The sequence below is a fragment of the Pristis pectinata genome, chromosome 13 (genome assembly GCF_009764475.1).
Source record: "Pristis pectinata isolate sPriPec2 chromosome 13, sPriPec2.1.pri, whole genome shotgun sequence".
In the NCBI taxonomy this organism is placed as follows: domain Eukaryota; kingdom Metazoa; phylum Chordata; class Chondrichthyes; order Rhinopristiformes; family Pristidae; genus Pristis; species Pristis pectinata.
In genome coordinates, this window is record NC_067417.1 from 22,355,694 (window position 1) to 22,378,431 (window position 22,738).

Here is a 22,738-nt window from a genome sequence, read left to right on the forward strand (position 1 = left end):
AAATGACGAGAGGTTTCAGTGGGCTGTGGTGCAACGTCAGTAACCTAAATTCCAGCAGGAGAGGATTGCAGCCTGAGCCCGGGAGCGGCAGTGGGTGATCGGATCGTGGGGAGCAGCCAGCCGCCGACCATGGGGAAGATCGAGTGGGCCATGTGGGCAAACGAGCAGGCATTAGCCGCCGGCCTCAGTGAGTAACCCCGCCGTCGGCCAAACTCCGCAACACTTCCCGCAACCTCCCAAATAACGGGGAGAGCACTTTCTGTGCACGTTGACGAGACTTCTGGTGTACACTCCCGTGGAGGGTTAACCCTCCGCCTTCCATGGTTTAGGTTGCGGACAGAGGACGAACTTGTTTGCACTCTGATGGAGTGGGACTGTCAGGGTTTGTCACAGTCCGAGTGTAAATGGGCACGTTGCCTATCGCGCTTTAAACACACAAAAATGAATACTGGGATTACGGTAGTGTAGCGGTGAGCGTAACGCCACTACAGCGCCAGCGACCCGGGTTCAATTCCGGCTGCTGTCTGTAAGGAGTTTGTATATTCTCCTTGTGTCTGCATGGGTTTCCTCCGGGTGCTCCGGTTTCCTCCCACATTCCAAAGACGTACGGGTTAGGAAGTTGTGGGCATGCTATGTTGGCACAGGAAGCATGGAGACACTTGCAGGCTGCCCCCAGAACACTCTATGCAAAAGATGCATTTCCCTGCATATTTCGATGTACAAGAAGTCCCCAGGTTACGAACAAGTTCCCTTTTTGAGACTGTTCGTAACCTGATTTTGTGTGTAACTTGGAACAGTGTCTGCGCATGCGGCTGAGGATCGCGGCTGCACTTGCGCACTTGGCCCGGGGTTGAGCCTAAGAAGGTGTACCGTCACCGTGGTAGGATCGGGGGCCGGGCCTGCTTACCAAACGACTATGAAGGTCAGTTCGTAAGTACAGACGTTCGTAAGTCAGGCGTTCTTAAGTCAGGGACTTCCTGTACGTGTGACTAATAAATCATCATTTTGGCAAAACAGAATTTGTCTTTTGTACCAAGTTCCCAGTTCAGTAATTCCACCCGTATTTGAACAACACTCAGGTTTCTGTCAGTTTTTATATGACTTTTAAATCTCGGGGTGTAATCTTGCTGTTTTTGCATGTTTGACCCTAATTCTATCACTTGTATTTCCTTATTATAGTTCTGTTGATCGGCGGTGTAGTGGGAGTGGCCGGGCAGTTTAAAGGCTGGGAGTTTGCAGCGTATGGCATGTATCCTTTTCCTCATGGGGAGACTCTATGACTACATCTGCTTTAAAGAACCTGTCACACTGAATATTGCGCAATGTATATAAAGTTTAACACAAAATCTGAATCTGTTGTTAAGTATTTGTAAATCTACTTTATTAAAGGACGGAACGATCCTGTAGAGCTAACGTGGACTTTTTGAGTCATGTACTACCTGTAAATTCCATTCTCCCTTTACAACCTGTCCTTTTTCTTGGCTCCATGTCAGTGCTCCTCCCACTTCAAAAGGGGAACGTTTTCCACAATAATGGCAAGTTGAAGCAACAGCTGTTAATTGATAAAGAAAATTATGTTACATCAGGTTAATGTAGAAATTGAATTTTATTTGAAATCAAAGAGCACACTGCAGGTGATGCCTATTTCAGGATTTTGGATTCTGGTGGTCCAAGGACAGAGCTGTGTCGTCTCCCACTCATTAATCCTTGTGTGATTCTTCTGTCTCCCAACACATCAAATAGAATAGAGGCAACATTAACTGCGCTTATAAGTCAGAGCAAAGGTACTCCATGTGACATGAGAGATGGCAGCTTTTAATTCCATTGCTTGCTGGAATGGGACAGCAATGTAAGTGGTGTTCTGTTTTGCTGGCATTCCTCCTTGTTATTGTGTTGTTCACCAGAGCAATGTGATTGCTTCTTAAAGGTCCTCTGAAATAGTCCAACAAGTTGCTTGATTTTATTGAAATCTTCGCTAGACAGTGGTTCAAGAAGGTGGATCAACACCACCTTCTCGTGGGTGATTAATGGTGGGCAGTAGCTGCTCCCTATGCCAGTGAAGCCCACAAACTTTCTTAAAGGTAAAACAAGGCTAACAAAATATTTATTGATCCAGTTCCTGTGATGTGTATAAAGATCCTATTGCCATTTTGAGTTCTTAAAACAATTATTTGCATTTCTATAGCACCTTTTTAAAACATAGACAAATGCTCCAAGATGCTTCATGGTGTATTAGCAAATAAAATTAACATTGAGCAAAAGAGATATTAAGGAAATGTAGGCAAAATATTGGTTAAAGAGGTCTACTTTTAAGGAAGACGTTAAAAGCAAGGCTGAAGAGTTTAAGGAGGGATTTCAGGATTTGATGCCTATGTAACTGAAGACAGCTCAGGAATGAGGAATCAAAACTGGAGAAAACTCGAGCAAGGTTCAGTGATAATGGCCAGGGTGTAAATGGTGAGCATCAGTGTTGGAACACCAGTGTGCAGCTCAATGCCTCTGTGTTAGTGAGGACATAACGTTAAATTGAGTCACAGTGCCAGCTCTTGGTCTCTATCATAACTTTCTCCCTGTTATATTCCAGACCTCTTGAGATAAATACCAACATTCAATAAGTACTGTTTAATAATTTCTTTTGGTGCTTGCCCACAAACTGTTGGCAGTTTATGTAAACTTATTGTCCCTCCACAACTCTAAATTTTTCCACTTACTTCAGTCAAAGTGGATGATATCAGACTTCTCATGTTGAGATCCATTCGCCACACTTTCCTCCTCTCACTTAATTTGTCATCCTCTCTCTATAACATCTTGCTTCTATCTACACTGTTTACTGTGTCTCCCATCTTAGAAATATGTGCAGACTTGGGTATACACCTCTATACTATATCCATCTATAAATAACAGTGGAACACTGAGGCATCAGAGGTTCCAGGAGATTATGAATTGTCACACCTTGACTGTTAGTGTTTGAACCCCTTGTACCTTATCTGTCTCCACAGCCAATGAGGTACTTCTGAAATGTAGTTTTCTTAGTAATGTAGTGAGACCTGGCAGCCAGTTTGCATTCAAAGCTTGATGTGCAGAAATGAGAGTCATATTTGGTAGTGTTAGTTGAGTAAATCTGATCAGGATACTTTTGGGGGGAGGAGGAGGCGCAGGAAGAAAGCAGAGGTGGAAGGAAGCCATCACTCTTCTTTGAGTTGACATGGCCCTCATCCCAGCAGAAGCTGCATCCTTAATGCAGCATTCGGTCAGGCACTAAACCATCAGCCTTCACTTTAAAATACTTTAAATGTAAAACGTTCAGTCTTGGTGACTCATACTACCAAGAAGAAAGGGTGTGTGTTTTCAGATAAAGACAGGAGTTTCTGGAAATTCTGGAAAACAAGATGTGGGCTCATTTACTGGTTGGCTTGGGTTCCTTCTGTTTTCCTTGTGGATGTCCAGTTTATAATGCTCCAAGTTAACAACGTAAATAATGAAAGTTAACAACTTTTTGCAACATGGATACACAATGTATCCTTTATAATTAACTAAACCTGCCAACAGCCACATTATCAGGCCATTGGCTTTGCATCTTTCAGGGTTACAGTGATAGTGTTGCTTATTCCTCATCAAGTAATTGCCTGAAATCATTAGCAATAGATTAGTAGTGGTAAGCTCCACTTTTTGTCAAGCAGATGTCCAGCATGTTGTCCCAGCAAAAAATGAAACATTTTCAAGCAATCAACACATGTCTCTGCCAGAGCAGTTTCCAGGGGAAAGGGTTGAAGGTTAGGAGAAGGATTCTAGTCTATTCACTTTTCCTAGAACTATGACATTGGCCTGAGCCATTCTGCTTATTGTAAGTGTGTGTAGAGTTAGAGGTAAGATTGACAAGTTGTTCCAAATACTCACTATTCCCATCTGATAAGTTGTTTTGGAGCATAGTATCCATGCTGTTGTTGGGGGGGGGTTATGATGGGCAGGGAGGCTTCCCTGTTCATCTTCTGCAATGTTTTTAGGAGCAAGATTTATGTGGAAATCCAGGGGGAGTTTCTGGAGAAATTCCTGGTCTGATCCTATGAATAACTACTCCATCAGCTTCCTGATGTGTGCTGTAACCTGCCCTAGAGACCTGCAGCTTTACCAGTGCTCAAGTGACCGGTAGAGTTTTATTTTTGTTAACTGGTCCAGTAGTAGTTCTTATTAGGTGGTCCCTAGCTCTCCTTCCAACCTAATTCTAAGCTTGCTGTGTTGAGTACAAAAATATCTAAGTTTTCAGGACCAAGATATTATTGGAGTGGGGAGGGGTGGGGGATGGAGATGATCTGTACAGTAAAGTAATATTGTTCAGATTTCTCAATAGTTTGAGCTGACAGTGCTTCTTGATTCATGACAAGTATGTATAGGGTGTACAAAGGGGTCAACATTACATTGTTTTCATAATTAAAGTGTAATTTTAATTTGTAAATCAATGGGTATGAGGTGTTTTCAGGATAAGATCCTGACATGCTCTTCCATCTTCAGAACATACTAAAAGTTAAAAATGATCATCAGCAGATTTTGCTGTCACGCAGTCTAAATCACAAGTCAAGATTCCTTTCATTTTAAATTTGTTGTCCAGTAGCAATAGGAACAGAAACTAGGCTGTTGGCAAATTCTAGCATTTGTCTTAACAAATTTAATTTTAGAATATCAGCACCCAGCATTTGTAGATAAAGAAAAAAACATGTTTCACATGAGTGTTCTTCTGAAGTGAGTTGGGGTGTCAATCACCCTCCCTCAAAACAAAAAGTTGTACTCCACTAGGGAGTGGAGACCTTGTCTTGTATTAAACTTGTATCAAAATTTTCCAAAAAAACTTCAGTCAGTTTTAGATTATCAGTCTTGCTTGCTTCCCACAATCATCTTGCTAGTTGATCTGGATCTGTGTTGGGATGAAAACATTTATCTTCTTTCTACAGTAATATGTAGAAGTATGTTAAATTCAGAGAGGAACTTGGTGAGTTTCTGACAGTATTTCAGCTGTAGTGTTGAGCAGCTGATCTTTGCTGTTTAATTTGTTTAAAAGGTCATAAAATTAGGAACAGTTCCATGTCCATTTAAAGGATTGGACGTGCTGAATCATTGTGGTTATGCTTGTTTTCTTTACCTTGAGATGCTCAGTGCTGCAGGAGTTTTCGTAATGTTACTGGAATATCCCAGAGGGAAGAGGAGGAAGGGCACGACCATGGAGAGACCGTAAGTAAACTATAAATAGAGAAGTTACACCACATTTAAGAGTGACTAGATAATTATGAGTAAATTAATTACTGAAATGAAAATAGTTTGCATGATACAATGAATGATGGTACTGTGGAGGAAGGGTGATTTGAAATAATTGTAAGAATGAATAGGGTTTGTTTTGTTTTAAATGAGCATATTCTATCTGCTAATAATTCTGTTTTTCTTTGCATTTAGGGGTCAGCGCTTTCTGGCAGCTGTTGTCAGTTTGTTTGGACCTTTGACCCGGAATTACTACATCCGTGCTATTCTCCATGCATGGTAAAAATTCCTAAACTTTCTTTCTATCCCTTAAATTTTCTTTATCTGGGTGGCTGTGATAACTACTTATAATAATCACAGATTTAGTTTTAAGACATCGACGTGTGTGTGTAGATATGAGGAAAGAGGATGTGCTGGAACTTTTGAAAAACATTAGGATCGACAAGTCACCGAGGCCGGATGGGATATATCCAGGGGTATTATGGGAAGCGAAGGAAGAGATTGCTGCTCCTTTGGCGAAGATCTTTGCATCCTCACTGTCCACAGGAGTAGTGCCAGATGATTGGAGGGTGGCAAATGTTGTTCCTTTGTTTAAGAAAAGGAGTAGGCATACCCTGGGAATTACAGACCAGTGAATCTTACTTCAGTGGTGGGCAAATTACTGGAGAAGATTCTTAGAGACAGGATTTATGGGCTTCTGGAGAAGTGTAGGCTAATTAGGGACAGTCAGCATGGCTTTGTGAGGCACAGGTCGTGCCTCACGAGTCCGATTTAATTCTTTGAGGATTTGACAAAGCACATTGAAGGTAGAACAGTGGATGTGGTGTACATGGATTTTAGTAAGGCATTTGATAAGGTTCCTCATGGAAGGCTGATTCAGAAAGTCAGGAGGCATGGGATCCGGGGAAACTTGGCTGTGTGGATTCAGAATTGGCTTGCTCATTGAAGACAGAGGGTGGTGGTAGATGGAGCGTATTCTGCCTGGAGATCAGTGACTAGTGGTGTTCCACAGGATCTGTTCTGGGACCCCTGCTCTTTGTGATTTTTTTTAAATGACTTGGATGAGGATGTGGAAGGGTGGGTTAATAAGTTTGCTGATGATACAAAGGTTGGTGGTGTTGTGGATAGTGTAGAAGGTTGCTGTAGATTACAACAGGATATTGATAGAAAGCAGTGCTGGGCTGAGAAGTGGCAGATGGTGTTCAACCCAGAAAAGTTTGAAGTGATACACTTCGGGAGATCGAATTTGAAGGCAGAATACAAGGTTAATGGCAGGACTCTTAGCAGTGTGGAGGAACAGAGGGATCTTGGGGTCCACATACATAGATCCCTCAAGGTTGCCGCGCAGGTCGATAGGATTGTTAGGAAGGCATGTGGTGCGTTGGCCTTCATTAGTCGGGGTATTGAGTTCAAGAGCTGCAAGGTGATGTTGCAGCTCTATAGAACTCTGGTCAGACCACACTTGGAGTATTGTGTTCAGTTCTGGTTGCCTCATTATAGGAAGGATGTGGAAGCTTTAGAGAGGGTGCAGAGGAGATTTACCTGGATGCTGCCTGGACTGGAGAGCATGTCTTAGGAGGATAGGTTGAATGAGCTAGGGCTTTTCTCTTTGGAGAGAAGGAGGATGAGAGGTGACTTGATAGAGGTGTACAAGATGATAAGAGGCATAGGTGGAGTGGACAATCAGAGACTTTTTACCAGGGTGAAAATGGCTAACACGAGGGGCATAATGTTAAGGTGATCGGAGGAAGGTATGGGGGGATGTCAGAAGTAAGTTTTTTTTTTACACAGAGAGCGGTGGGTGCATGGAACACACTGCCGGCAGAGGTTGTGGAGGCAGAAACATTAGGGACATTTAAGAGACTCTTAGATAGCCATATGATTGATAGAGAAATGGGGGGCTATGTGGAGGGAAGGATTAGATAGATCTTAGAGCAGGAAAAAATGTCAGCACAACATCATGAGCTGAAGGGCCTGTGCTGTGCTGTAATGTTCTATGTTCTATCAATGAGCACACACTTCACTTTTGATTTTGTATGTTCTCATTCACTATATTTTTTTGTTGCTGCCATCTTTCAAAAAATGCCTGGGAGAAGACCACCTAAAGTGTCAGGGGCAACTTAATGCCCATGTTTTATCAGTGCCCATGTTTTAAGTGAAACTAACATTTACCTAATTTCCTTCTTGGAGGACCTGATAATACCAATGACGTATCCAAAACCATGATAAGATGAGGTGCTTTAAAATTGAGGTTGCACTGTAAATCCTTTTGGATTATTTGTGATATGGAGTCCAGTGCAGTGCACTGCTGTAACTGTAGTCTAACTAGGATTATATATAAATTTAGCATTACGTTGCTTTTGGAAAATAAAATCACCCCAGTTGTGATCATGCAAGTATCTCCCATTCTCTGTCTTTGATATTTTATGCTTTTCTAACTAGACTTGATACAAAAATCAAGACACTGAGCACATTGGTTTTAACATAGATTTTAGTAACTTGATATCTGAGCCATTTTTTTGCAATTTTCTTTTCTGAGAAAGAAATGATGAGTGGATTTGCAATTTTTCATCACTATTCCTTAAATGTGTTGTTTGGTTGTATAATGCTCAGTATGTTTAACTTCCTTACCTGTGACCAGTGCCAAATTATATAGACAGTGTTGTTATTTTATAAAATCTTCAGGTATTTAATCAGTTGGTAATATCTGGATTATGTTGTGGTTTAGTGGCAGGCTAACACATTCGACTGTTTGTTTAATTCTCTGCAGCGTCGCTGTGCCTGGAGGATTTATATTACCCACGGTTCTGGGCACTGTAAACCTTGGCATTGCCAGTCTCATTTATCTTCTTGTAAGTCAATTTTCATCTGAAACATAATCTTTCTCAATTTCCATAGCATGTCAGTGATTGTTTTGTGTAACTGTTATTAAGTGTGATTAATTGGTGCAGTATTTGATTTTCTTTCATGAGGTGAACAAGTGGTACAGTTCTCAGTCTGGACTCACTGTGATGAACTAGTGACCAATTTATTTGATTCCGAAGCAGTTGTTAGTTGCATTCACGATTGTCAAACCAATCCAAAGGCAATTCTCCATAAGCAGCTCTGGCCGGAAATATATATATTTTTTAAATTTAATTTTAAATTTTATTTACAGCGTGGTAACAGGCCCTTCCAGCCCAACGAGTCCGCACCGCCCTTTTTAAACTCAAATTAACCTACCCGTACTTCTTTTAGAATGTGGGAGGAAACCGGAGCACCCGGAGGAAACCCACGCAGACACGGGAGAACGTACAAACTCCTTACAGACAGCGACAGGAATCGAACCCCAATCGCTGGCGCTGTAGTAGCGTCATATATTTTTATTTGAATCCATAACCTGCATTTATAGCAAGATGGACAGCAGTACTAATGCTACATTCTCAGTGTGAAACCAGAAAGTAGCTAATGCTGCTCAATCCTGCACTTCAGATACTTTGATATAATTTGGTTACTGTACTAATGACTTAGCACATTTGTGTAATGAGTAGATGTACACATCAAGGACCCTTCAAAGATGGTTCTATGCAGCCTACAACTATGTCTCATTGCCAGCCTCAAAATACCAAGCAGTGATGGTTATCACAAACAAAAGCAGGGGAATTTGTTTTAACTGCTTGGTGAAGCCCTATAAGTGAGTGGGAGTTGCAGTGTGCTCAGTAGGAGATCTCTGATTTCACTGTTTCAGAAAAAAAGTCATCTGCATTTTCAAATTAAATAAACATCTGCAGCTTTTAATTTATTTTAAAAAAAACAATTATATAGAAAACAAGTGTGTTCAATGGCAGAAGGCTTTATTCCTTCATGAATGGCGCAACAGAATTAATGAGATTAACTCATATGAACAGAATCCCTTGATTATAGGCATCAAGATATTTCACATTAAATCTTCACATATTTTCAGAGGGTGTAACTTGAGGCAAAATTACCTTCTGTTAGTAACATCATGCCATTGTATTATATATCCTCAGTGACCTTAAAAGCAGCTTTTATCCATTGGCTATATACTTAATTTTTTTTAAGAATGTATCTTTTGATTAAATAATAGCAATTAATTAGTCAACTGAAAGGTCAGGCATTGCCAAATGTCAGAGCTGAAGAAAAAACCTTTTGTATTACAGGCCAAGTCTTAGAGGGATGTTAAATTCCTTGTTCTGTCTTTGCATCACTCTTGCCTATACACCAACAGCAAGGTGTGTTCCTACAGCAGTGTTTAAAATCCACAGATGTTCTGCTTGGAATCTGCTAAGTTTATTTTAGTAATCACAGTTAAATCAGTGGCCAGGGGGAAAGGGAAGGGGAAGTCTAATGATCTGGGTCATTAGACTTTCCCTTCCCAGCTGGCAGTCTGATTCTTGAGAGAGTCATTGTGCTCTGATCATGATGTGAAGCCTCTCTTGATAAATGGCTCTTGTTTTCTCGTAATTTCCTGTAGAGGTTGCCTGATACTTCAAAACTAAAACTGATACTAGATCTATAATTGGAGAAACGGCTGACTCCTTTTAGAGTCATAGAGCAATACAGCATAGACACAGGCCCTTCAGCCCAATAAGTCTATGCCAAGCACGGTACCCACCCAGCTAATCCCAATTTCCTGCGTTCGGCCCATATCCCTCTAAACCCCGCCCCTCCACATACCTATCCAAATGCTGCTTAAATGACACTCTTGTACCTGCCTCAACCACTTCCTCTGGTAGCTTGTTCCATGTAATCATCACCCTCTGCGTGGAAAAAGTTGCCCCTCAAGTCCCTTTTAAATCTCTCCCCTCTCACCCTAAATCCATGCCCCCTAGTTTTGGACTCCCCTACCCTGGGGATAAGACTGCTACCATCCACCTTATCTATGCCCCTCATGATTTTATCAACCTCTATAAGATCACCCCTCATTCTCCTATGCTCCAAGGAATAAAGACCTAGCCTGATCAACCTCTCCCTCTAAGTCAGGCCCTCTAGTCCTGGCAACATCCTCGTAAATGTTTTCTGCACTATTTCCAGTTTAGTCATGTCTTTCCTATAATGGGGTGACCAAACCTGGACACAGTACTCCAAGTGTGGCCTCACCAATGGCTTGTACAACTGTAACATAATGTTCCAGCTCCTATACTCAATGCCCTGACTGACAAAGGCCAGTGTGCTAAATGCCTTTTTCACCACCCTGTCTGCCTGTGATGTTGCTTTCAACAAACTATGCACTTGTACTCCTCGGCCCCTCTGTTCCAGTACACACCCCAGTGCCCTACCATTCATAGTATAAATCCAATGCTGGTGTGACTTTCTAAAATACATCACCTTGCATTGTATTGAAATCCATTTGCCACTCCTCGGCTGACTTCCCTAACTGATCAAGATCCCCCTGTAATCTATGATAACCTTCTTCACTATCAACACCACCTCCTAATTTGGTATCATCTGCAAATTTACTGATCAAGCCTTGTGCATTCACATCCAAATCATTCATATAAATAACAAATAACAAGGGTCCCAACACCGAACCCTGAGGCACACCACTAGTCACCGGCCTCCATTCTGAGAAACAACCTTCAACCACCACCTCTGCTTCCTACTTTCAAGCCAGTTTTGAATCCACCAAACAAGCTCACCCTGGGTTCCATTGGTCCTAACCTTCCAGACCAGCCTACCATGTAGGCCTTTGTCAAAAGCCTTGCTCAAGTCCAAGTAGACAACATCCACTGCCTTCCCTCATCTACCCTTTTGGTTACCTCTTCACAAAATTCTAAAAGGTTTGTCAAGCATGACTTCCCATGCACAAAGCCATGCTGTCTCCTAATCAGATTCTGTCTAATCAACTGCTGGTAGATCCTGTCCCTCAAATTCCCTCCAGTAACTTCCCACCACTGATGTCAGGCTGATCGGCCTGTTATTCCCTGGCTTGTCCTTGCTACCCTTCTTACACAACGAAACAACATTGGCAACCTTCCAGTCTTCAGGAACTTAACCAGTGGCTAAACAACGAAGCAAATATCTCCACAAGGACCTCCACAATTTCTTCTCCAGCCTCCCACAAAGTTCGAGGATGCACTCGGTCAGGCCCTGGGGATTTATCCACCTTAATGTGCTGTAAGGCTGCAAGTATCTCCTCCCTGGTAATACAAATTTCCTCAAATATCTCCAGTAGTTTCCCTTATTTCTTCAGTAAGCACAGAGGAGAAATATTTGTTAAAAATTCCACCCATCTTCTGTGGCTTGAGACATGGGTGGCCATGCTGATCTCTAAAGGGACCTACTCTCTCCCTAGCCATCCTTCTACTCTATATGTAGCTCCAGAACCTCTTGGGATTTTCCTTAACCTTTCCTGTCAGATCCATCCCATACCATCTCTTTGCCTTCCTGACTTCCCCCTTAAGTGTATTCTTAATCTTTTTATAGTCATCAAAGCATTCACTTATCCACTGACCTCCTAAACCCAATGTATGCTTCCTTTTTCTTGACCAGACCCTCAATACCTCTCATCAGCCAAGGTTTCCTAAACTTGACAGGTTTACCCTTCACCCTAACAATAAGATGCTGCTCTCGGACTCTTGATGTCATACTCTTAAACGCCTCCCACTTGCTATTCATTCCTTCCCTTCAAACAGGCTCACCCAATTGACCTCTGCTCGATCCTGCCTAATTCCCCCCAAATTAGCCCTGCTCCAGTTTAGGACCCTAACCTGTGGACCTGTCCTATCCTTTTCCAACACTATCTTAAAACTAATAGAATTATGGTCACTAGAGGTAAAGTGCTCCCTGACCACCACTTCCGTTGCTTCCCCTGCCTCATTCCCCAAGAGGAGGTCCCGTATTGCACCCTCCTGAGTAGGGCGCTCTATGTATCGACTCAGGAAATTTTCCTGGGCACATTTCATGAATTCTACCCCGTCCAGGCCCTTAACACTGAGTGGTCCAGTCAATACCAGGGAAATTAAAATCTTCCACTAATACAACCCTATTATTCTTACAACTATGAGCAATTTCTCTGCACACCTGCTCTTCAAGTTCCCACTGACTATTGGAGGTGGTGGGGGCGGTGGGGTGGGGTTCTATAACAACGCCCCACTAGACTGTATTTTTGGTGTGCTCTGTTTCCTCCTTGTGGCCTGCAGGATCTTTGGTACAATTGCTGTTCACTAAGGCATAAAATAGGAGGTGGAGCTACCAGTAATATACCCCTTACAGTTGATTCACATCTAACAGCAATGTATTAGTCTGTTCTTAAAGATGTTTTAGAGCCTGGGGTTGTGCCCGGAGACTCCTATGTTAGAGTATTTATCATAGCCCACACCAAGTTTTTAGTTTATAATTTGCTTCCATTTCATGTCTCAGTTCACTGAATAAGAGGAGGCCATTTGGGCCCTAGGGTCTGTCCACCATTTTAATAAGAACATAATTAATCAGTATCTCATTCCAGTCATTCACTTTCAGTCTTTGACTATTGATGAAAAATAAGGATATGTTTGTCACAGCCTTGAACCATTTTGGTCCAGTTCCCACACTTCTCACAGGGAAAGAACTCTCTATTTTCAATATGTCTTCTGCAGAGATTTTTTCAATTGCACTGTTGAATGATGTTCTGGTTTTTTTTAAGATTCTGCAACTACATTTTGAATATCCTCACCAGATGAAATAGTTTCTCCAGGTTTGGTTGAATATTTATTTTTGAATCCATCACCTGCATTTATAGCAAGATGGAGCAACAGTACTCGTGCTACATTCTCAGTGTGAAATCACAAAGTAGCTAATGCTGCTCAATCCTGTACTTCAGGTATTTAATCTGGTGACTGTACTGATGACTTTGAAATATTTAAGCACTTAAACTGAAGAGAAATATTGTGCTGTATTGTTCTATGGTTTAATTGTTCTATAATAAGCAGCTATTTCTTTCCTGGCAAGTCCCTAAACCCTAATATTTTCTCCATTTAGGCAATCTGCCTCTTTGATCTTTCTTTTTAAGGCATTCCATAAAACTATATTTCTTTGACCAAGCTTTGGTCCCTTGTTCTAATATCTCATTGTGTGGTTTCAAACAAAATCTGACATAATGCTTCTATGAAGTACTTTGGGGCATTTTATTAATTTTAAAGGTGCTCTCTTAGTAGAGGGCTTTGTTGTAATAATGCAAATGTAATTTTTTTAACCAAATATTGATGCTTTGATTCGATTATGGGGGAGACTTCATCAAGGAAAGTGAGCCATTCAGTGCCTGATGGAAGGAACACAGTGAAAAACTCCTCTGCCGAGGCCCTGCCTATGATTTGAGTGTCCTTGACTCCATCTCACAGCCATCTGCTACAATCTCAGCTCGGCAAGAGATTGGAAAAAGGCATCAAACAGTTGAAATACAAGTGTGTATGTGGAGCAGACTAATCCCTACTGAAGCAATGCGGCAGTGGCATAGGTCTGGAACAAATCAATGACATCACCTCCCTCTTCTGAGAAGAGGAGAGTGTGCCAGGTGGTCTCAGAGACACGATAAATGTAAATGTCTTCAAGAAAGGAAATAACTGGTAATTACAGGGGGATCTCCCTGCTATCTGCCACAAGGAAAGTCATCACAAGTATACCCTGTTATGTATGCACAGAGCAAGAACGACAACGGTGCAGTAGAATAAACATCTTTACTGATTCGTATTCATCAAAATACAGAAACTGAGCAATTTATAATTGTAGATCCATGAGGTCTGCGGAGTCCTAAAAGCACGCAAGTGTCCAAATTCCCGTGCCAAAATGTTAAGTTGCGGGCATCAGTGGGCATCGTCGCTCTGCCGAGCGATCGGCCAGCCAGTGCACGCGTGCATGTAGGCGCGTGCATGCATACTGCCACATTCGTCCCATCAGTCTGCTGCACGATCGATCGACCAACCAGCATGTGCGCAGGTGCACACATCCGCATTTGCTGCGTTTTCCATACGGTTCGTCCGTACAGTTCATCCCTCCATAGGAGGGAACTGTGGGGGAAGAAAATAGGTTGGGTGAACATAGGGAAAGAGAAGATTTTTCCGCCACTATTCTGCCTGGTATCGGTCGATCGGCCGACGCACCCTCGTGGACTGCCACAAGGCGGCAGCTTCTTTCTCAGTATATTCCTGATCAGCCGAGGTCAGTGGGCAGTGAAGGTCCTCCCCTCTTGAAGTGTCTGTTGGTTCATCTACTTGAACAGTAGTTTCATCAGCAGGGGACGCTTCTGTGGCTTTGCCAGATCCTCCGTTGGTTCTCTGGCCTACATGATCAAAATGTCGCCTGATAATTTTGTCTGTCTGGCAATTCAAGTTCTGCAACTTGGCTATTACAATGTTGGATGACGGCCGGTTGCCAGTTTTCTTCGAATCGAGTGTAGAGCTTGTCGTTGCCACCAAACGTTCGCGGCTGAGTGTGGGTATCATAGTTTTGTTTCATGGCCTCTTGTTTGCTACAAATTCATTCCTGGACGGCCGGCAGCAGGAGATCCAATCTGGTGCGTAATGTGTGTTTGAAGATTAATTCAGCGGGGGAGGCGCCCGTTAGTTCATTTGGGGTGATTCGGTAATGGAAAAGAAGACGGCTTAATTTCATCATCAAGTCACCCTGTGTTTGTTTAGAAAGACCCAGTTTCTCCGTTTGCGCTGCTCACTCAGCCAGGCCATTTGAAGCTGCATGATGTGGAGCCGTTGTCGGGTGCCTAAAACCATTCTTCTCTACAAGCTCCTTAAATTCTGCACTCATGAAAGACCGGGCCATTATCAGATACGATCATTTCCGGAATACCAAATGTAGCAAAGACAGACCGTAGTTTAGTTATAGTAGTTGTTGAGAAACATGACGTATAAGTTGGTAACACCTCTATCCACTTCAAATGGGCATCCACAATAGCCAGAAACGTGTCCCCAGAACGGTCCAAAATAAGCGATATGAATGTGTTTTCACTGAGAATCGGGCCAGGCCCATGGTTTAAGGGGGGCCTTGGTGATGCTTTTTGTGTCTTTTGACAAGTAGGGCAGATGCACACCATATTCTCAGCCAATTTTCAGCCACCACACATGGCTTCTCGACCACCCCAGGGTGAGCATCGTGCAGACCGCGGAGTATGCACTTGCAGCCTTGAGGGGGAACCACTACTTGACTGTCCCATGATATGCAGCCATCTTATAGGCCCAGTTCATGTTGGTGATTTGTAAATGGTTGAAATTCGGGTGAAGGGCTGGTTGGCCAACTAACCTGTAGTGCTCTTTTTACCTGTGATAGGAGCGGATCACGGGCTGTCCGCTGCTTAATGAGGTAACTTTTGATTGTTGTTTCATCTAAGTGTTGTAACAGGTGAACAACCTCAAATGGAGGGGTGCTGGATGCTGTGCCCTCAACATTTGGTAATCTGCTTAAGGTGTCGGCAATGACATTTTCGTTTCCGGGGGTATACTTCATTGTGTAGGAGTAAGCGGATAAGGTCATTGTTGCACTCTCAGTGATGATGTTTGTTGGATGCCTTGTGTCTTCCCCCATTAAGCCTAGCAGGGGCTTACGATCTGTGTGGATTTCGAGGGGCCGCCCAAATATGTATAAATGGAAGCGCTTGATTCCAAACATAATAGTTGGAGCTTCTCGGTCGCACTGTGAATAATTCGTTTGCACCCGAGACATTGTCCTTGAAGTGAAAGCAATGGGCATCTCTGTTCCACAAGGCATTCAATGTAGGAGGGCGGTCCCGACCCCATATGGTGAGGCGTCACATTTCATGACTATCGGCTTTTCAGGATCATAATGCACCAACACAGACGGAAAACTGAGGACGGTTTTTATTCATTTGAATGCCTGTTGCTCGATTCTTGACCATTCCTAGTGTTGGTCCTTCTTGAGTAGTCAGTATAGGGGCTTTAACACTGTAGCTGATTGATTTAAAAACCGGTTGTAATGCGTGACTGGTCCCAGGAATGAGTGTAACTGCGGCACGTTTTGTGGACGTGAAGCCTCTTTTAAGGCTTTAATTTTGTGCTCCTGCGGATGGAGACCTGTTTTGATGACTTTGAAGCCCAGGTAATCGACTGAGTCGGCCATTTCTCCTTTAGAGTAAAGCCGGCTTCCTCCAAACAGTAAAGTACTTGGTCCATTGTCTCAAGATGATGGGACTCTGATGTACTGGTTACTAAAATATCATCAAGGTTAAGCACAGGCGTGAGGAATATCCTTCACTAAATTATCAGTAGGGCATTGGAATATCCCAGGTGCAGAACTCACTCCAAGTGGCAGTCACTTGTACGAAAACAGGCCTCTGTCTGTATTGATTGTCATAACATCCCGAGAGTCTTTGTCCAGGGTGACCTGATTGTAGGCGTGTTTCAGGTGTAGCGTTGAGAACTGTTGGCCTCCTGACAGGGATGCATACAAGTCCTCGATCCGTGGCAGTGGATACGCACTCAGTCTTGTCGCGGGATTTGTAGTTGCCGCAGATGCGCACTGATCCATCGGACTTGAGGACAGGTACAGCGGAGCTGCCCACTCTGAATGCTGCACCGGCTCTGTCACATCCGCTCTCTGTAGGTGGTCTAGTTCTTCTTCTACCTTTTGGGCCTAAAGCATACGGCACCGGGCAGGCCTTGTAAAACCTCGGCTGGCAGTTCTCCTTAAATTTCAACTTAGTCACCGGACCGCAGTACTGACTCGAAGCCTCAGTTTGGAATACACACTGGTGCTTTCGTAGTAAAGTATTCAATGCAGGGCTTCCCGTGATGCGATTGATGTAGGATACAGTAGCACCGATGGAATGCTTTTAATCTAGTTTCTACCCAGTAAGTTAGGCTGTTGGCCTCCCCTGACAACGTGCACCGGTAAGTAGAAAAGGTCTCCGTGCTGGACCACTTCTGCTGTGAATACGCCCCGTATGTCGACGCTGTCTCCAGTGTAGCTGCGAAACACTGAGCTTGGAGGTTGTAGTTTTGGAATCTGGCATAAAGGTGATTCGCATACCATGGTGACGGCTGGCCCGGTATCCAGCTCAAATTTCATGGGCTGGTTGTCCACTGTAAATGTAACCAAGTACAGAGGCTGGTTCTGATTGCCCAGTTCATGGGTTTGAAAGATAGTGTCCACTTCTTCGCAGCGGCTGTCTCCTTGCATGGAGTTGATGGTTGAATTCTGTCACTTTCCTGCACCACATTGCTTTGTGAAGCACACCTTCTCGAGGTGCCCTACCTTCTGAGAGAACTGGCAGACGGTCTTTTGATATTTGCAGTCAGACCACTGAACGTGACTCTCACCACAGCGTTGGCATCTCTGTGAAGGCTGATGTGATTTTGACTGGAAGCTGCGGGTCTGCAAACACTGGTAAGCATTGACATTTTCAGGAGGGGCTTTCACTCCAATACTGCCTGAATAAGTGGTGCTGGGACTGGGTGAATCTGTTTAAGGCCTCTCTTTACTGCCTCCCTGTGACGAGCTGTGGAGCACGCTTTGTCCCAGGACACCTCGTGCTTTTCAGACAGGAGGTTCTTGCGTGACTTCTCATCATAGACTCCGATAAATCAATGCTTGGATAAGCAGCGCTTCTTTGAATTTGTTCAGTTGGATGTCTCTGTATTTGCTTCCTGCACAGCCAGTGTTAATCTTGTGATGAAATCATCTGCGTTCTCATCAAGGGTCTGTTGCAGCTGCGGGAACCTGAAGCATGCCGTCAAGACATTATCCTGCATCCCCAAAACATTGTCTAAAGGCTTAAATGCTCTGAATTCAGCTTTGTTCTGTAAGTGCAGAATATCGAAGCATTTCTGCCCGAGTTCTCCCAAGTGCATGCGAAGTAGCTGGAGTTTGGTAGCTTCCTCCATCTCCATTGTTGGTGTTAAAACTGTTAGAAATTCGATGGAGTCTTGGAAGGTTTTCTTCCATTGTAGCCAGGTTCCTGGTGTTGGTTTTGCCATAGTGGCAGCCCAAGGTGGATTGGGTGTTTGAAATAGAGGCCATTCTTGTTTTAGATCCTTGTCACCAATTGTTACGTTATGCACGGAGCAAGAACAACAATGGTGCGGTAGAATAAACATCTTCATATTAATAAAAATACAGAAATTGAGCAACTTACAATTGTAGATCCACGAGGAGTTCTGCAGAGACCTAAAAGCATGCAAGTCCCTGAAGTCCTGCACCAAAAAGTGAAGTTGCACGTGTCAGAGGGCATCATTGCTCCGCTGAGTGATTTTACTGCCACATTCCCTGGACGATTGACTGACCAGCCTGCACGTTTGCCGTGTTCTCTGTACGGTTCATGCCCCTCAACCATCTCCTTGTTTTGGGCAAAGAGCTCCTCCCCGAACTTCAGATGGATTTCAGCCATCAAGAGGTACATTGAACCTGATCTTCACATATTCAAGAAAAATACAGGAAACAGTTCGAACTACTGTACATGGCCTTTCTCAACTTCATATAAACCAAAAGGACATTTGACAGCTGAATTGGAATTGGGAGCAGTTCAGAATTCAGCAAAGAAGGACCAGAGTTTCAATTAAGAGAGGGGAAAAATAAAGGATGAGAGTAAATTTGTATGGAATGTAAAAACATACGTATACAAGTATTGGGAAAAAAAGATCAGTGAAAACAAATATAGATCCCTTGGATTCAAAAATGGAAGAATATACAATGGGGAACAGGGAAATGACAGAGTTAATAAACCAGTACCTTGGTTTTATCTCCAATAGAAGAAATGCTGGGGAACCAAGAGTCTAACGAAAAGCTGGAATTCAAGGAATTAATATTACTTTGGGGGGGAAAAGAAAAGCTGTAGAAATTAATGCCACTGTAAGCTGATAAATCCCCAGGTCCTCATAATCTGCATCCTATAGTACTAAAAGAAATAACCATAGAAATAGTGGCATTGTTTGTCATCTTTCAAAATTTTATAGACTGTACAATATTTTCTGCAGGTTTGAAGGTAGCAAATTTAAGTCCCAAAAAAAGAGAGGGAAAATGGGGAACTCCAGACTGGTTAGCTCAACATCAGTGGAAGGGAAATTGCGGGAGTTTATTATAAAGGATATGAAGTCAGGACACTTAAATATATTAGCAGGATTTGACAGTCAACATTGTGCCTGACAAACCTATTATCCTTTTTTTTTAAGGATATAACTGGTGAAAAAGAAAAGGGAGAATGAGTGGATATAGTGTATTTAGTTTTGATAAAGTCCCACAGGAAAGGTTACAGTGTAAAATTAAAGCACCTGGATTTGGGGTATTATACTGACATGGATTGAAAATTGGTTGACTGATAGGAAACAGGAGGAGTAAACGGGACTGTTTCAGAGTGCCAGGCTGTGACTAGTGGACCTCAGCTATTTGAAATGTAAATCAATGATTTGGATGAGGGAACGGAGTACAATTTTTTTTAAAGTTTGTTGATGACACCAAACTGGATGGGATTGCAAGTTTTGCGGAGGATGCGAGGACGATTGAAGGTGTATTAGACAAGTTGAGTGAGTGAACAAAAACATGGCAGATGCAGTATGATGTGTATAAATGTGAAGATATCCACCTGTATGTGAAACAGAAAGGCAGTATTATTTAAATGTTGATAGATTGGGATATGTTGATGTACAAAGGGATTTGCGTGTCCTTGTACACCAGTCACTGAAAGCAAACATGCAGGTGCAGCAAGCAGTTAAGAAGACAAGTAGTATGTCAACCTTCATTACTCCTGCTACTATTTTCCATGTTTCCAACTCTGACCGAGAGAGATTATGAACAACCCTCCTCAAGATTGGCTGATGTCAATCTGTTAGATATTCTGTAGATTTACACAATGACATGCAAGCTATGATCCTAACTAGTGGGTATACCACAGATCCTAACCCAGTGCAGACTGGGTCAATCAAATAAGTTTTGCTCTAGTCCCATTCTGTCTTGCACACTGCTGTAACTTAATGCTCCTCCAAAAAGCTTTCCACTGGAAGAGAATTAATCTACAGGATCAATGAGAGACTGTTCAAGCTTCACCTCTACTCTAGAATTAAAGTTGCCCCAACCTAGGTCATCGATTTACAGTATGCAGATGACATGGATGTGCATACTTTCAGACTGAGCTGCAAGATATTGTCTAGTGCCCAATGAAGGAATCAATACCTGGAAGGTAAAATCTTGTCTGTACTTGTTTCTGCTGTACAACACCATCACCACACTTAATGATCAAGCTTCATGATGAGACCCTGGAACAAATGGAGCCAATTTTCAGTGAATCAGGCAGCCATTGGTGAAATTCAGCACCACCTTCAGTGTGCACAGAACTGCCTTCGGCTGAGGTGAGGAACAGTGAGCTCTCTGTCCTGGCACCAAGTCCATGATCTGTGGAGCAGCAGAGATCCCAACCTCCTGCATGCTTCTGGGACGTGGAGTAGACAGCTCAAAGCACTGGAAAAGTAGCACCACTGTTGCCTCTGCAAAAACCAATATCACCTTCCTCTTGCAGATCAACATCCCCAACAAGAAGACTGTGATCAAGCCCAGCCAGCTCTCGGAGGTGGGCCATGTTGTCTGGATGCCTGATACCAGCCCCCGGAACAAGCACCCTGCTCTGAGCGCTGTCTTTACAGGAGAGTTCCAGGAGGCAGAGAAAATGCTTCAAGAATATTCTCAAAGGCTCTTGAAAGAAGTGTAACATCTTCCCCAACTTGTGGGAATCACTGGTCTGTGACCACTCAGAATGGAGGGAATCACCAAGAGCCCTGAATCTCTGCAATGAGAGCACACAGAGGGCTTGCACAAACAGATGAAGGAGTGTACAACATCCCTAACTGTGCGTCTGCCCCGCCCACCTGTGGCAGCATCGGTGCATCTGGGAGAGGACACATCAGCCACCTGGGACCCCACAGAATGGGAGTGGAAACAAGTCATCCTTGGCCTTGAGGGGCTGCCAGTGTAAATTGAGTGTTTTTAGGGACTTGCTCATCTCCAAGGAAACCTATTGCAGCATGTATATGTGATACACAAGGAACTCAGATAAAGTGCATGTGGTTTATTCAAGGGTTTTCCATCAACAGCTTCCAGAGCTCTGTTTTTTGCAACACCTCGAGCAGTTAGTCACATGACATACTCCAAAGGGGTGGTGGGCTGAAAGCAAGAAATATAGTTTACAGGCAACCTGTATACAACAGCCTAAGAAGGAGGAGGAAATAATTGTGGGAGCTGCTGCAATGCCCCTGAAGTTGATGCACACAAAGAAACTAGTTCATACCTGACCTTTTTGTTTATTTATAAAATCTTGGGCAGGGAAAGAAAGGCACACTAGTTCACAGGCATGGTCATCACAAACTGGAAAACCTCACTAGAGAGGACTTGAGAATTATAGTACAGATTGAAGTACATGCATACCTCTATTTCACCTTTCGGTTTATTTGTCCACATAATACCTGTTATAGTTACAGTGGTATTCCCAAAGACTGGGCCTATCCCACTTCCATCACACTACACACTTTTGACTGTATTTTCAAATAATAGTGATTCAAATTAAACCTAGCATTGTATTCTTGGAGGATTTTTTTTCCATTGAAAGATATGGTTTAAGAGAACTCCTAAACTGAACCATGCAACAGTAAGATGGGTATGATATTATCCTTCACAAAAATGAGATGGATTATCTTTCTCCATCTAGGCTGCTGTACGAAAAGAGGAATGGAGCCCCATCCAGTCACAACAGTCTAAAAATTTACAGGCTGGAAAAAGTATTCATCAGCCGCCCACAAACCCTCCACCTCGGCCACCTGTTGACCAGCGAAGGAAACTAGTGGATGATGCAGCAGCTGCAACTGTCTACGGTGGTGCCACATCAACTCTCAACTGAGATTCTTTCCATCCATGGAGTTACTACTGTAATGGCTATGCTGTTTTTTAAATGATCTTATTGTAAGGCACTGTAAATTTAAGGAGCTATGTAAGATCAAATTGTGATGAAAAGAAATAAGAACTGATGTTTTTCTGCTATGCTTTTTTTTTACATTTGAATTGATTTGTTACAATGAGAATAATGTGTTCTTATTCATCAAATGTTACTCTTTGTAGAATACTGTTACCTAAAATGTTCCTGTTGTTTTATCTAGAGTGTACTTACAAATATTTTTACAGTATTTTGAGTCAGTTCCTCATAAAATACTAATAAAGCAATTGATTTATAGATGTGAATCATCTTTCATGTACATTATACAGTAAAAATACTTGGGCTTTGCATCAAGGCTAGAACAAATTTATGATCGATAACTATTGATGCTCTTGCTCATTTACAACTATGGGAGCTGGTGCCTCTACTTCTGAAGCATTGCGCACAAGGCAGCTAAGTAATTCCCAACTTTTTTTAGTTGACCAAATGATTCCTGTATATTCGTATTAAAATCTACTGGAAATAACAGCTGGGTTCAGCTACACACCAAAACTTGCACCATTGTCTGATCTTTTTCTTTTGAACACTCCCTGACGTTGATGAACAGAAGAGTTTGTGTACAACAGGATACCCTGG

General features: G+C 42.8%; 1 protein-coding gene across 1 annotated transcript; it reads left to right on the top strand.

Annotated features, from left to right (window-relative positions):
• LOC127577157 (cytochrome b-245 light chain) lies at window positions 1–22,404 on the top strand. The gene is made up of 6 exons (XM_052028100.1): window positions 1–187; window positions 1,180–1,249; window positions 5,149–5,223; window positions 5,443–5,526; window positions 8,018–8,099; window positions 21,881–22,404. Exons 1-6 carry the CDS (start codon window positions 130–132, stop codon window positions 22,067–22,069), a joined length of 558 nt encoding a protein of 185 aa, XP_051884060.1. The 5' UTR covers window positions 1–129; the 3' UTR covers window positions 22,070–22,404.
• The last annotated feature ends 334 nt before the right edge of the window (window positions 22,405–22,738 follow it).

Bases quoted from the DNA above. Each gene is read 5' to 3' on its own strand.
- LOC127577157 (XM_052028100.1), top strand. From the start codon at position 130: ATGGGGAAGATCGAGTGGGCCATGTGGGCAAACGAGCAGGCATTAGCC. The intron at 1,250-5,148 runs GTATCCTTTTCC...TGAGATGCTCAG, and splicing joins GAGTTTGCAGCGTATGGCAT to TGCTGCAGGAGTTTTCGTAA. The intron at 8,100-21,880 runs GTAAGTCAATTT...TTCTCCATCTAG, and splicing joins CCAGTCTCATTTATCTTCTT to GCTGCTGTACGAAAAGAGGA.